The following is a 15,235-nucleotide window of genomic DNA, read 5'->3' on the forward strand; positions in this document are numbered from 1 at the left end:
AGGACCAGTGTGTTGATGGAGAAAGACGTGTCAGGACCAGTGTGTTGATGGAGAAAGACGTGTCAGGACCAGTGTGTTGATGGAGAAAGACGTGTCAGGACCAGTGTGTTGATGGAGTAAGACGTGTCAGGACCAGTGTGTTGATGGAGAAAGACGTGTCAGGACCAGTGTGTTGATGGAGAAAGACGTGTCAGGACCAGTGTGTTGATGGAGTATTCTGTGTCTATAATCATATTTTAGTGGTAACATGCTGTATTCTGTGTCTATAATCATATTTTAGTGGTAACATGCTGTATTCTGTGTCTATAATCATATTTTAGTGGTAACATGCTGTATTCTGTGTCTATAATCATATTTTAGTGGTAACATGCTGTATGCTGTGTCTATGGTCATAGTTTAGTGGTAACATGCTGTATGCTGTGTCTATGGTCATAGTTTAGTGGTAACATGCTGTATGCTGTGTCTATGGTCATAGTTTAGTGGTAACATGCTGTATGCTGTGTCTATGGTCATAGTTTAGTGGTAACATGCTGTATGCTGTGTCTATGGTCATAGTTTAGTGGTAACATGCTGTATGCTGTGTCTATGGTCATAGTTTAGTGGTAACATGCTGTATGCTGTGTCTATGGTCATAGTTTAGTGGTAACATGCTGTATGCTGTGTCTATGGTCATAGTTTAGTGGTAACATGCTGTATGCTGTGTCTATGGTCATAGTTTAGTGGTAACATGCTGTATGCTGTGTCTATGGTCATAGTTTAGTGGTAACATGCTGTATGCTGTGTCTATGGTCATAGTTTAGTGGTAACATGCTGTATGCTGTGTCTATGGTCATAGTTTAGTGGTAACATGCTGTATGCTGTGTCTATGGTCATAGTTTAGTGGTAACATGCTGTATGCTGTGTCTATGGTCATAGTTTAGTGGTAACATGCTGTATGCTGTGTCTATGGTCATAGTTTAGTGGTAACATGCTGTATTCTGTGTCTATGGTCATAGTTTAGTGGTAACATGCTGTATGCTGTGCGTCTCTCCTTGTCCGTCTGTCTGTCTGTAGCCATGGTGATGTGCCTATTGCAGGACTATAATGGTAACGATGTGATAATGTGTTCTGTCCGTCTGTCTGTAGCGATGTACGCCATGGAGATCAACGTGGAGAAGGACAGGAAGACAGGTGACACCAGGATCCTGTCAGCGTCTTCCATCAGCCCTGACGAGGTGCCCCAGCGTGGGGTCAAGGTCTTCGACGACGGCCGGAATGTTGTCTACGAGGTCCGCTCGGTGGGGTCCACCACCCTGGAGAACGGGGTTCACCCCTGGAGCTCCCAACAGGTGGACGAGCTGATGCATCGGGTCGGGGGGCCCGCCAGCCAGACTGAGGTTACCGTCACCCCCGATGGCGCTGGCGACCCCAAAACCTCCCCCAGCTCTGCTGACCGCGCCGATGAGCTCCCAACCACCTACACCACCCCCCCAGCCGTCCATAGCCCTACCACAACGGCCCACAAGGTGCCCCAGGCTCCAGGCGCCCCCATCACCACCCAGCCTCCACCCAGCTGGGAGGTGACCTACGAGGGGGAGGTGACGGAAGCTCCCCAGGCCACGGCAGAGAAGCCGATCACGATGATCTTCATGGGCTACCATAATGTAGATGACCAGGATGAGACCAAGAGGCTGCTGGGATTCGACGGCACCATCAAGGCAGAGATCGTCCTGATCGATGACGACGATGAGAAGTCGCTACGGGAGAAAACGGTCACCGACGGTTACTCCATAATGGATGGCAACGCCGCCGACCTGGTGTCCGGCGCCCGGCCGCTCAGCGACACCACCGAACTGTCGTCGGAGGGGAAGGACGAGAGCTCTGCCACGACCACCAAGGAACTCCCCTCCCCAGCAGGTATAGAGAAGAAAAAGCGCTGCCAATGCTGTACCATCATGTGACCTCCTCATTACTTTAACTACACTACCCACAACTCTCTATTTTTCCTGGGACTGCCGGGAGGGAAGAGCTCGTTGGTTCATCAAGGCTCTGATCTTCCTCCTCCCTAAACCCTCCTCCTCCTCTTCCTCATCCTCTTCCTCCTCATGGCTACTAACAGAACCTCCCCCTGCACTCTGACCTCTGGGACCTGGCTGGGGTTACATCACTCTCTTTATCTGACCTTTGACCTACAACCTCTCCCCTCTGTGAGCTGGTTGTGTCCGAACCTTGACCCTGACGATGCACTCGCTCTCTCTCCCCTCTGTGAGCTGGGAAAGCAAAGCATCCTGTCTCATCTCTGGCCTGTCTGAGTTGACCCTAGACACTGATCCTGGGTCAGTTTTTCATTTCCCCCAATAATGGTTAAGGACAGGATTGGGCGAGGGGAAGCTGATCCTGGACCTTTAGCTAGGGGAAACCTCACAGGGGTTGGGTTGGACAGTCAGTTGCTAGTTTATGTGTACACAACACATTGTAGTGTGGTGGTTATTAACTGTTATTTTGTAATAATCGACAATGAGAATAAACAACAGGACATCATCAAAACAAGCATGTCACGTGAAGAAAGAGATTGTCTGTAAGAAATAGGCACAGTCATTTAACCTCACTATCTATCCTCAACAGTACTGGTAGATCATGTTACATAATTGGATCTGAAGATGAAAGGGTCAATTTGGGTGTTTGTGTTTCATTCAGACTGGCTCATATCTCAACAAACATCTATCAGCCACTCCTAAACACTATCTATCAGCCACTCCTAAACACTATCTATCAGCCACTCCTAAACACTATCTATCAGCCACTCCTAAACACTATCTATCAGCCACTCCTAAACACCATCTATCAGCCACTCCTAAACACCATCTATCAGCCACTCCTAAACACCATCTATCAGCCACTCCTAAACACTATCTATCAGCCACTCCTAAACACTATCTATCAGCCACTCCTAAACACTATCTATCAGCCACTCCTAAACACTATCTATCAGCCACTCCTAAACACCATATATCAGCCACTCCTAAACACTATCTATCAGCCACTCCTAAACACTATCTATCAGCCACTCCTAAACACCATATATCAGCCACTCCTAAACACTATCTATCAGCCACTCCTAAACACCATCTATCAGCCACTCCTAAACACCATCTATCAGCCAATCCTAAACACCATCTATCAGCCACTCCTAAACACCATCTATCAGCCACTCCTAAACACCATCTATCAGCCACTCCTAAACACCATCTATCAGCCACTCCTAAACACCATCTATCAGCCACTCCTAAACACTATCTATCAGCCACTCCTAAACACTATATATCAGCCACTCCTAAACACCATCTATCAGCCACTCCTAAACACCATCTATCAGCCACTCCTAAACACTATCTATCAGCCACTCCTAAACACTATATATCAGCCACTCCTAAACACCATCTATCAGCCACTCCTAAACACTATCTATCAGCCACTCCTAAACTCTATCTATCAGCCACTCCTAAACACTATCTATCAGCCACTCCTAAACACTATCTATCAGCCACTCCTAAACACCATATATCAGCCACTCCTAAACACTATCTATCAGCCACTCCTAAACACCATCTATCAGCCACTCCTAAACACCATCTATCAGCCAATCCTAAACACCATCTATCAGCCACTCCTAAACACCATCTATCAGCCACTCCTAAACACCATCTATCAGCCACTCCTAAACACCATCTATCAGCCACTCCTAAACACCATCTATCAGCCACTCCTAAACACCATCTATCAGCCACTCCTAAACACTATCTATCAGCCACTCCTAAACACTATCTATCAGCCACTCCTAAACACTATATATCAGCCACTCCTAAACACCATCTATCAGCCACTCCTAAACACTATCTATTAGCCACTCCTAAACACTATCTATCAGCCACTCCTAAACACTATCTATCAGCCACTCCTAAACACTATCTATCAGCCACTCCTAAACACCATATATCAGCCACTCCTAAACACTATCTATCAGCCACTCCTAAACACTATCTATCAGCCACTCCTAAACACCATATATCAGCCACTCCTAAACACTATCTATCAGCCACTCCTAAACACCATCTATCAGCCACTCCTAAACACCATCTATCAGCCAATCCTAAACACCATCTATCAGCCACTCCTAAACACCATCTATCAGCCACTCCTAAACACTATCTATCAGCCACTCCTAAACACTATATATCAGCCACTCCTAAACACCATCTATCAGCCACTCCTAAACACCATCTATCAGCCACTCCTAAACACTATCTATCAGCCACTCCTAAACACTATATATCAGCCACTCCTAAACACCATCTATCAGCCACTCCTAAACACTATCTATCAGCCACTCCTAAACACTATCTATCAGCCACTCCTAAACACTATCTATCAGCCACTCCTAAACACTATCTATCAGCCACTCCTAAACACTATCTATCAGCCACTCCTAAACACCATATATCAGCCACTCCTAAACACTATCTATCAGCCACTCCTAAACACCATCTATCAGCCACTCCTAAACACCATCTATCAGCCAATCCTAAACACCATCTATCAGCCACTCCTAAACACCATCTATCAGCCACTCCTAAACACCATCTATCAGCCACTCCTAAACACCATCTATCAGCCACTCCTAAACACCATCTATCAGCCACTCCTAAACACCATCTATCAGCCACTCCTAAACACCATCTATCGGCCACTCCTACCTAAACACCATCTATCAGCCACTCCTAAACACCATCTATCAACCCTTAAACACCATCTATCAGCCACTCCTAAACACCATCTATCAGCCACTCCTACCTAAACACCATCTATCAGCCACTCCTAAACACCATCTATCAACCCTTAAACACCATCTATCAGCCACTCCTAAACACCATCTATCAGCCACTCCTAAACACCATCTATCAGCCACTCCTAAACACCATCTATCAGCCACTCCTAAACATTATCTATCAGCCACTCCTAAACACCATCTATCAGCCACTCCTAAACACCATCTATCAGCCACTCCTAAATACCATCTATCAACCCTTAAACACCATCTATCAGCCACTCCTAAACACCATCTATCAGCCACTCCTAAACACCATCTATCAACCCTTAAACACCATCTATCAACCCTTAAACACCATCTATCAGCCACTCCTAAACACCATCTATCAGCCACTCCTAAACACCATCTATCAGCCACTCCTAAACATTATCTATCAGCCACTCCTAAACACCATCTATCAGCCACTCCTAAACACCATCTATCAGCCACTCCTAAACACTATCTATCTGGAACTCCTAAACACCATCTATCAGCCACTCCTAAACACCATCTATCAGCCACTCCTAAACACCATCTATCAGCCACTCCTAAAAACTATCTATCAGCCACTCAACAGCTATCATACCTAATGATAGGCTTGCATTGGACATAAACTCCTCATGCTAACAATGTCAGAGTAGAGGAGGGAACTACCTGGATATCAGAGTAGAGGAGGTAACTACCTGGATATCAGAGTAGAGGAGGGAACTACCTGGATATCAGAGTAGAGGAGGGAACTACCTGGATATCAGAGTAGTGGAGGGAACTACCTGGATCTCAGAGTAGAGGAGGGAACTACCTGGATATCAGAGTAGAGGAGGGAACTACCTGGATATCAGAGTAGAGGAGGGAACTACCTGGATATCAGAGTAGAGGAGGGAACTACCTGGATATCAGAGTAGAGGAGGGAACTACCTGGATATCAGAGTAGAGGAGGGAACTACCTGGATGTCAGAGTAGAGGAGGGAACTACCTGGATATCAGAGTAGAGGAGGGAACTACCTGGATATCAGAGTAGAGGAGGGAACTACCTGGATATCAGAGTAGTGGAGGGAACTACCTGGATATCAGAGTAGAGGAGGGAACTACCTGGATATCAGAGTAGAGGAGGGAACTACCTGGATATCAGAGTAGAGGAGAGAACTACCTGGATATCAGAGTAGTGGAGGGAACTACCTGGATATCAGAGTAGAGGAGGGAACTACCTGGATATCAGAGTAGAGGAGGGAACTACCTGGATATCAGAGTAGTGGAGGGAACTACCTGGATATCAGAGTAGTGGAGGGAACTACCTGGATATCAGAGTAGAGGAGGGAACTACCTGGATATCAGAGTAGAGGAGGGAACTACCTGGATATCAGAGTAGAGGAGGGAACTACCTGGATATCAGAGTAGAGGAGGGAACTACCTGGATATCAGAGTAGAGTAGGGAACTACCTGGATATCAGCGTAGAGGAGGGAACTACCTGGATATCAGAGTAGAGGAGGGAACTACCTGGATATCAGAGTAGAGGAGGGAACTACCTGGATATCAGAGTAGAGGAGGGAACTACCTGGATATCAGAGTAGAGGAGGGAACTACCTGGATATCAGAGTAGAGGAGGGAACTACCTGGATATCAGAGTAGAGGAGGGAACTACCTGGATATCAGAGTAGTGGAGGGAACTACCTGGATATCAGAGTAGAGGAGGGAACTACCTGGATATCAGAGTAGAGGAGGGAACTACCTGGATATCAGAGTAGAGGAGGGAACTACCTGGATATCAGAGTAGAGGAGGGAACTACCTGGATATCAGAGTAGAGGGGGGAACTACCTGGATATCAGAGTAGAGGAGGGAACTACCTGGATATCAGAGTAGAGGAGGGAACTACCTGGATATCAGAGTAGAGGAGGGAACTACCTGGAAATCAGAGTAGAGGAGGGAACTACCTGGATATCAGAGTAGAGGAGGGAACTACCTGGATATCAGAGTAGAGGAGGGAACTACCTGGATATCAGAGTAGAGGAGGGAACTACCTGGATATCAGAGTAGAGGAGGGAACTACCTGGATATCAGAGTAGTGGAGGGAACAACCTGGATATCAGAGTAGAGGAGGGAACTACCTGGATATCAGAGTAGTGGAGCGAACTACCTGGATATCAGAGTAGAGGAGGAAACTACCTGGATATCAGAGTAGAGGAGGGAACTACCTGGATATCAGAGTAGTGGAGGGAACTACCTGGATATCAGAGTAGAGGAGGGAACTACCTGGATATCAGAGTAGAGGAGGGAACTACCTGGATATCAGAGTATAGGAGGGAACTACCTGGATATCAGAGTAGAGGAGGGAACTACCTGGATATCAGAGAATAGGAGGGAACTCTACGTCGACAGGTAGCCTAGCGGTTAAGAGCATTGGGTAACCGAAAGGTCTCTGGTTTAAATCCCCGAGCCGGCAAGGTGGAAAAATCTGCCGTTCTGCCCCCATGCGCCAATGACGTGGACGTCAATTAAGGTACCCCCCCGTCCCCCCCCCCCCCGTCCTGATTCAGAGGGGTTGGGTTAAATGCAGAAGACAGAGATTTCAGTTGAATGCATTCAGTTGTACAACTGAGTAGGTTTTCTCTGTCTCTCTTTCTCTCTCTCTCTAAATGCATTGGTTCAGAGCAGGTTCGTTTTTGTCATCGTTAACTTTGTTCTGGAGGCAGCTTCATTCATCTTTGAAAAATAGCCAATTTTGACTTTGCTGCTGGCCTATCTAAGGGGAAATCGCCCCAGTTCTGCCTCCAGGACAAGACTCATCACAATAAAGGTCAACCTGCTGGTTAAAGGAACTAGGGGACGAAGGAAGTCATTCTCCTCCCAGTTGACTCTAACATCAGGTTACAAAGAACGCTTAAGGTCAACTAAAGCTCCTAGTGTCTCTAACTCTGTTCTGCTATCTGACCTACTTGTACACACACTGACAGCATGCCATTGGGTTAACCATGTGACGTAGTGTAGTGAGGGTTGTACTGAGAATCTACTGAGGTCCAGTTTGCATGGCAGAGTAACCAGACCTTAGTTTACAAGTATTATGGGGTCTGGCCTAGCTATGCACCAACAGAACAACACTTCCATACTGCAGAACAATCCATCAACAACAATAATAGTAAAAACGATGTAGAAATACTTAATTCTCAATAGTTTAAGACTGACTGGTATTGTTACCAACTGATATAGGCACCATATTCTCCACTGTGATTCCAGTTAGCATATCATTTGCTACCACCCACCACAATCTGACTGAAGTTAGCAAACCAGCGAACACAACTTCGGGCCCTGGTCAAAAGTAAGGCACTACACAGGGAATAGGAGTCAGTTGGGACACAGCCTGACTATGGAGTGGGTCAGTTGGGACCCAGCCTGACTATGGAGTGGGTCAGTTGGGAGGCAGCCTGACTATGGAGTGGGTCAGTTGGGAGGCAGCCTGACTGTGGAGTGGGTCAGTTGGGACCCAGCCTGACTATGGAGTGGGTCAGTTGGGAGGCAGCCTGACTATGGAGTGGGTCAGTTGGGAGGCAGCCTGACTATGGAGTGGGTCAGTTGGGAGGCAGCCTGACTATGGAGTGGGTCAGTTGGGAGGCAGCCTGACTATGGAGTGGGTCAGTTGGGAGGCAGCCTGACTATGGAGTGGGTCAGTTGGGAGGCAGCCTGACTATGGAGTGGGTCAGTTGGGAGGCAGCCTGACTATGGAGTGGGTCAGTTGGGAGGCAGCCTGACTATGGAGTGGGTCAGTTGGGACCCAGCCTGACTATGGAGTGGGTCAGTTGGGAGACAGCCTGACTATGGAGTGGGTCAGTTGGGAGGCAGCCTGACTATGGAGTGGGTCAGTTGGGACCCAGCCTGACTATGGAGTGGGTCAGTTGGGAGGCAGCCTGACTATGGAGTGGGTCAGTTGGGAGGCAGCCTGACTATGGAGTGGGTCAGTTTGGACCCAGCCTGACTATGGAGTGGCAGTGTGTTAGTGCTCAGGTGATGATGCCAGCATGTCACAGACAGACAGATCCCTGAGAACAGCCTCGGTAATTTGAAGGTATTCAAATATATACTTTCTTTATCTACAGACTGTGTGTGTGTGTGCGTGCGTGCGTGCGTGTGTGTGTGTGTGTGTGTGTGTGTGTGTGCTTGCGTGTGCGTGCGCGTGCGTGCGTGTGCGTGCGTGTGTGTGTGTGTGTGTATGTGCGTGTGTGTGTGTGTATGTGTGTGTGTGTGTGCGTGCGTGTGTGTGTGTGTGTATGTGTGTATGTGCGTGTGTGTGTGTGTGTGTGTGTGTGTGTGTGTGTGTGTGTGCGTGCGTGCGTGCGTGTGTGTGTGTGTGTGTGTGTGTGCGTGTGCGTGTGTGGGGGTGCGCGTGCGTGCGTGCGTGTGCGTGCGTGTGCGTGCGTGTGTGTGTGTGTGTGTGTGTGTGTGTGTGTGTGTGTGTGTGTGTGTGTGTGTGTGTGTGTGTGTGTGTGCACATACACATCCTAAACTTGTACACACAGTCTGTAGATAAAGAAAGTATATATTTGCTCAATATGAGTGCAGATGATATTTTCAACATGTATTTATAGAGACGTTGATTATATAGTAATAATAATATACGCTGAGTGTGCAAAACATTAAGGACACCTTCCTAAAATTGAGTTGCACCCCCCTTTTGCCCTCAGAACAGCCTCAATTTGTCAGGGCATTGGACTCTACAAGGTGTCGAAAGCGTTCCACAGGGATGCTGGCCCATGTTGACTCCAATGCTTCCCACAGTTGTGTCAAGTTCGCTGGATGTCCTTTGGGTGGTGGACCATTCTTGATACACACAGGAAACTATTGAGCGTTGCAGTTCTTGACAAAAACCGGTGCACCTGGCACATTTTTAAATTTAGTCATTTAGCAGACGCTCTTATCCAGAGCGACTTACAGTTTTTTTGCAAACAATTATTAATTTTTTCATACTGGTCCCCCGTGGGAAACGAACCCACAACCCTGGCGTTGCAATCGCCATGCTCTACCAACTGAGCTACACGGGGCTATAACCACTACACGCCACCTACTACCGTACCCCGTTCAAAGGCACTTAAATATTCTGTCTTGCCCATTCACCCTCTGAATGGCACACATACACAATCCATGTCTCAGTTGTCTCAATGCTTAAACATCCTTCTTTAACCTGTCTCCTCCCCTTCATCTACACTGATTGAAGTGGATTTAACAAGTGACATCAATAAGGGATCAAAGCTTTCACCTGGATTCACCTGGTCAGTCTTTGTAATATAATAATAATATGCCATTTAGCAGATGCTTTTATCCAAAGCGACTTACAGTCATGCGTGCATACATTTTGTATTTTTTTTGTGTATGGGGTGGTCCCAGGGATCAAACCCACTACCCTGGCGTTACAAGCGCCGTGCTCTACCAGCTGAGCTACAGAGGACCATGGAAAGAGCAGTTTTGTATATTCAGTGTATGTATATATATATATATATATACACTACCGGTCAAAAGTTTTAGAACACCTACTCATTCAAGGGTTTTTCTTTATTTTTTACTATTTTCTACATTGTAGAATAATAGTGAAGACATCAAAACTATGAAATAACACATATGGAATCATGTAGTAACCAGAAAAGTGTTAAACAAATCAAAATATATTATATATTTGAAATTCTTCAAATGGCCCCCCTTTGCAATGATGACAGCTTTGCACACTCTTGGCATTCTCTTAACCAGCTTCACCTGGAATGCTTTTCCAACAGTCTTGAAGGAGTTCCCACATATGCTGAGCACTTGTTGGCTGCAAACCATCTCAATTTGTTTGAGGTCGTGGGATTGTGGAGGCCAGGTCATCTGATTCTACAATGTAGAAAATAGTAAAAATAAAGAAAAACCCTTGAATGAGTAGGTGTTCTAAAACTTTTGACCGGTAGTATATATAGTATTTGTATACAAATGCAGCATCCATAAAAGCCATAGATCCTTAGCATGGATTGGAGCATTTCTTATTTTTTTCTTTCTTCCTCTCCCCTCCTGTCCTCCTTCCTCTCCCCTCCTGTCCTCCTTCCTCTCCCCTCATGTCCTCCTAACTCTCCTGTCCTCCTTCCTCTCTCCTCCTGTCCTCCTTCCTCTCCCCTCCTGTCCTCCTAACTCTCCTGTCCTCCTTCCTCTCCCCTCCTGTCCTCCTAACTCTCCCCTCCTGTCCTCCTTCCTCTCCCCTCCTGTCCTCCTAACTCTCCCCTCCTGTCCTCCTAACTCTCCCCTCCTGTCCTCCTTCCTCTCCCCTCCTGTCCTCCTAACTCTCCCCTCCTGTCCTCCTTCCTCTCCCCTCCTGTCCTCCTAACTCTCCCCTCCTGTCCTCCTTCCTCTCCCCTCCTGTCCTCCTTCCTCTCCCCTCCTGTCCTCCTAACTCTCCCCTCCTGTCCTCCTTCCTCTCCCCTCCTGTCCTCCTAACTCTCCTGTCCTCCTTCCTCTCCCCTCCTGTCCTCCTAACTCTCCCCTCCTGTCCTCCTTCCTCTCCCCTCCTGTCCTCCTTCCTCTCCCCTCCTGTCCTCCTTCCTCTCCCCTCCTGTCCTCCTAACTCTCCTGTCCTCCTTCCTCTCCCCTCCTGTCCTCCTTCCTCTCCCCTCCTGTCCTCCTAACTCTCCCCTCCTGTCCTCCTTCCTCTCCCCTCCCTATGGGCCATAGTCAAAAGTAGTGTACTACATAGGGAACAGGGTGCCATTCCGGATGCACACCCCATGTTTGGGCCACAAGATGCGCTTTTCTACAGAGTAGTCAGAGGCATTCTAGTCACAAAGCCATCATGTTTTTCTATAACAACAAACCTTGATTCTTTTTCCTAGAGTGTGTTGATGTTGCTTTGTGTATGAAACAAGGTTTTTATACACCTGTCTGGTTTAATAAGACCTTCTAGTTCAGCCACAGTATGGAGAGATACAGTAGGGATCGATAGTATAATGATAATAATATTGAAGCACCTTAGCCGTTACACCATGGTTAGGTTTATACAGAGTTCACCACTCTACTCACCAACTGAAAAACCCCTGCTAGAATGAATTCAGACCACTAGATAAACAAGGAATGTTGTTTACTTATTTAGAAGTACTGTCACCGACACTATCACTATTTATCACTGTTACTATTACTGTCACTGTTACTATCACTGTTACTATCACTGTTACTATCACTGTTACTATCACGGTTAGTATCACGGTTACTGTCACTGTCACTATCACTGTTACTATCACTGTCACTGTTACTATCACTGTCACTGTCACTGTTACTATCACTGTCTCCGACACTATCACTGTCACTGTCACTATCACTGTCTCCGACACTATCACTGTCACTGTCACTGTTACTGTCACTATCACTGTCACTGTTACTATCACTATCACCATCATTCTTACTGTCACTATCACTGTTACTGTTACTATCACTGTCACTATCACTGTTACTGTCACTGTTACTGTCACTGTTACTATCACTGTTACTATCACTGTCACTATCACTGTTACTATCACTGTCACCGACACTATCACTGTCACTGTTACTGTCACTGTCACTATCACTGTCACTGTCACTATCACTGTCACTGTCACTGTTACTATCACTGTCACTGTTACTATCACTGTCACTGTTACTATCACTGTCACTGTTACTATCACTGTCACTGTCACTGTTACTGTCACTATCACTGTCACTGTCACGTCAATATCACTGTCACCGACACTTTCACTGTTACTGTTACTACCACTGTCACTGTTACTATCACTGTCACCAACACTATCACTGTTACTGTTACTATCACTGTTACTATCACTATCACTGTTACTATCACTGTCACTGTTACTATCACTGTCACCGACACTATCACTATCACTGTCACTATCACTGTTACTATCACTGTCACTGTTACTATCACTGTCACCGATACTATCACTGTCACTGTTACTATCACTGTCACTATCACTATCACTGTCACCGACACTATCACTGTTACTGTTACTATCACTGTTACTATCACTATCACTGTTACTATCACTGTCACTGTTACTATCACTGTCACCGACACTATCACTGTCACTGTTACTATCACTGTCACTATCACTATTACTGTCACCGACACTATCACTGTTACTGTTACTATCACTGTTACTATCACTATCACTGTTACTATCACTGTCACTGTTACTATCACTGTCACCGACACTATCACTGTCACTGTCACTGTCACTGTTACTATCACTGTCACTATCACTATCACTGTCACCGACACTTACTGTCACTGTTACTGTCACTATCACTGTCACCGACACTATCACTGTCACTGTTACTGTCACTATCACTGTCACTGTTACTATCACTATCACTATCACCATCATTCTTGCTGTCACTATCACTGTTACTGTCACTATCACTGTCACTATCACTGTTACTGTTACTATCACTGTCACTATCACTGTTATTATCACTGTCACTGTTACTATCACTGTCACCGACACTATCACTGTCACTATCACTATCACCATCATTCTTACTGTCACTATCACTGTTACTGTTACTATGACTGTCACTATCACTGTTATTATCACTGTCACCGACACTATCACTGTCACTATCACTGTCACCGACACTATCACTGTCACTGTTACTGTCACTATCACTGTCACTGTTACTATCACTATCACCATCATTCTTACTGTCACTATCACTGTTAATGTCACTGTTACTGTCACTATCACTGTCACTGTTGCTATCACTGTTACTGTCAATCTGTATCTGAACATCCTTAGAATTATTATCATCAACTCAAAACACTACAGTAAGCCTGTGTCCCGATTGGTACCCTATTCCGTACAGTATATAGTGCACTACTTTAGACCAGAGCCCTATGTTGGGTTGTGGCGGTCATGACATTTTATCAGCCAGTGATTGTAATGCAAATAATTGCAGTCTCAGGGTAATTGACCCTTAATGAACATAAACACGTTTAGCATCTTCGGGCTTCCACACATAGCCTACAAGCAACTGATGCAGACCGGCTAAAAATCGTATTAATCCATTTAATATAGCCTACACCGTCACAATAAATCTATTATTTATTTTAGACAGGTCAAAAAAATATATATATACATGAAATGAAGAAAATGTAGCCTATTTCAGAAGAACAGAATAGCATACTCTGAGTTGTCTCTCACTCACAATTTGATAAGCGCTTGATAATATTCTCACCCCATCAAAATATTCTTAATTTAACCTGGTCTTTACATATCGCTTATAGGTAGCTTAGTGGTTAGGAGCGTTGTGCCAGTAACCGAAAGGTCGCTGGTTCTAATCCCCGAGCCGACTAGGTGAAAAATCTGTAGTTGTGCCCTTAAGCAAAGCACTTAACCCTAATTGCTCCTGTAAATCGCTCTGAATAAGAGCGTCTGCTAAATGACTTAAATGTATTTAGAATGGCCTATAAAAAAAACATCCTCCGTAGCCTGCACTCAATTGCAAATGGAGTTTAGGTGCCGTTATGTTTTTAATATGCCAGCATAGGCAGCGCGTCCATAAGGTTGGGGAAGCTTTTCCTGAACTAAACTTAATTAAATTGACAAAGTTATATTGCCTAATTAGCCTACTACTGTCTGTACAGAAATAAATAAAATCATTCAAACTAGGCTATTAAAGCATGGCTTGGCCACAGAGGATCAGTAGCTTCTTTTAAAAACAGAAATTGTGGATTGTTTTAAATCGGATTGCCTACAGTCGGAAGGAACGGTAACGCGCTTAATTTGGGCAAATTATTGCGACTGTCTGTGAAAAGTAGAGAGGCCAAGCCATGCATATCGCAATATTTCAAAATACAATCGCAGGAAAACATAGTTTGGAAAGCAAATGGTTATTGCTGTAAAGAAGACAATGAAAATACCAATCTGTCTTTTAGTTATGAACATTCTCAACTGAATTGAGTGAACAACAGAATAGCCTATCTTATTGGCACCACCGGAGAGCATCGGCAATATCCCCGACGAGTGCGCACTGCGCATATTCACTATTTATCATTGTTTGGTCAGTGCTACTTAAAAGTTTGTTTTTTGACAGGTCTATTATATGGACAACATCATATCATATTAGTGTCTCCTCTTCTCATATGTCTATTATATGGATAACATCGGTTTTATTGATTTTATTGTCAGTGTCAGCAGAGTAAGGCTACCCTATAATTTGTCCTATTAAAAAAGATTCTGCTAATGTCTCCAGTCATATAAAGTGTAGTAGAATTGTATGAAATGTGTTTATAAAAGGCCACATTTCTCCCATGCAAAGAAAGAAGAAACGTATCTGATATAGTCTAGGCCTACTCTATGCTATACGTGCTCGGCCATTGCGTTGAACTGTCTTT

At 45.3% G+C, this 15,235-nt stretch overlaps 1 protein-coding gene across 1 annotated transcript in view; it reads left to right on the top strand.

The window, feature by feature from the left end:
- Positions 1 to 15,235, top strand: part of LOC121574503 — a 337,032-nt gene that overhangs the window by 150,689 nt on the left and 171,108 nt on the right. The window contains exon 8 of the mRNA XM_041887112.2: positions 1,126 to 1,896. Coding sequence (XP_041743046.1) covers positions 1,126 to 1,896 — 771 coding nt within the window. The remainder of the gene's footprint in view (positions 1 to 1,125; positions 1,897 to 15,235) is intronic.

This window comes from Coregonus clupeaformis, chromosome 9, assembly GCF_020615455.1.
Source record: "Coregonus clupeaformis isolate EN_2021a chromosome 9, ASM2061545v1, whole genome shotgun sequence".
In the NCBI taxonomy this organism is placed as follows: domain Eukaryota; kingdom Metazoa; phylum Chordata; class Actinopteri; order Salmoniformes; family Salmonidae; genus Coregonus; species Coregonus clupeaformis.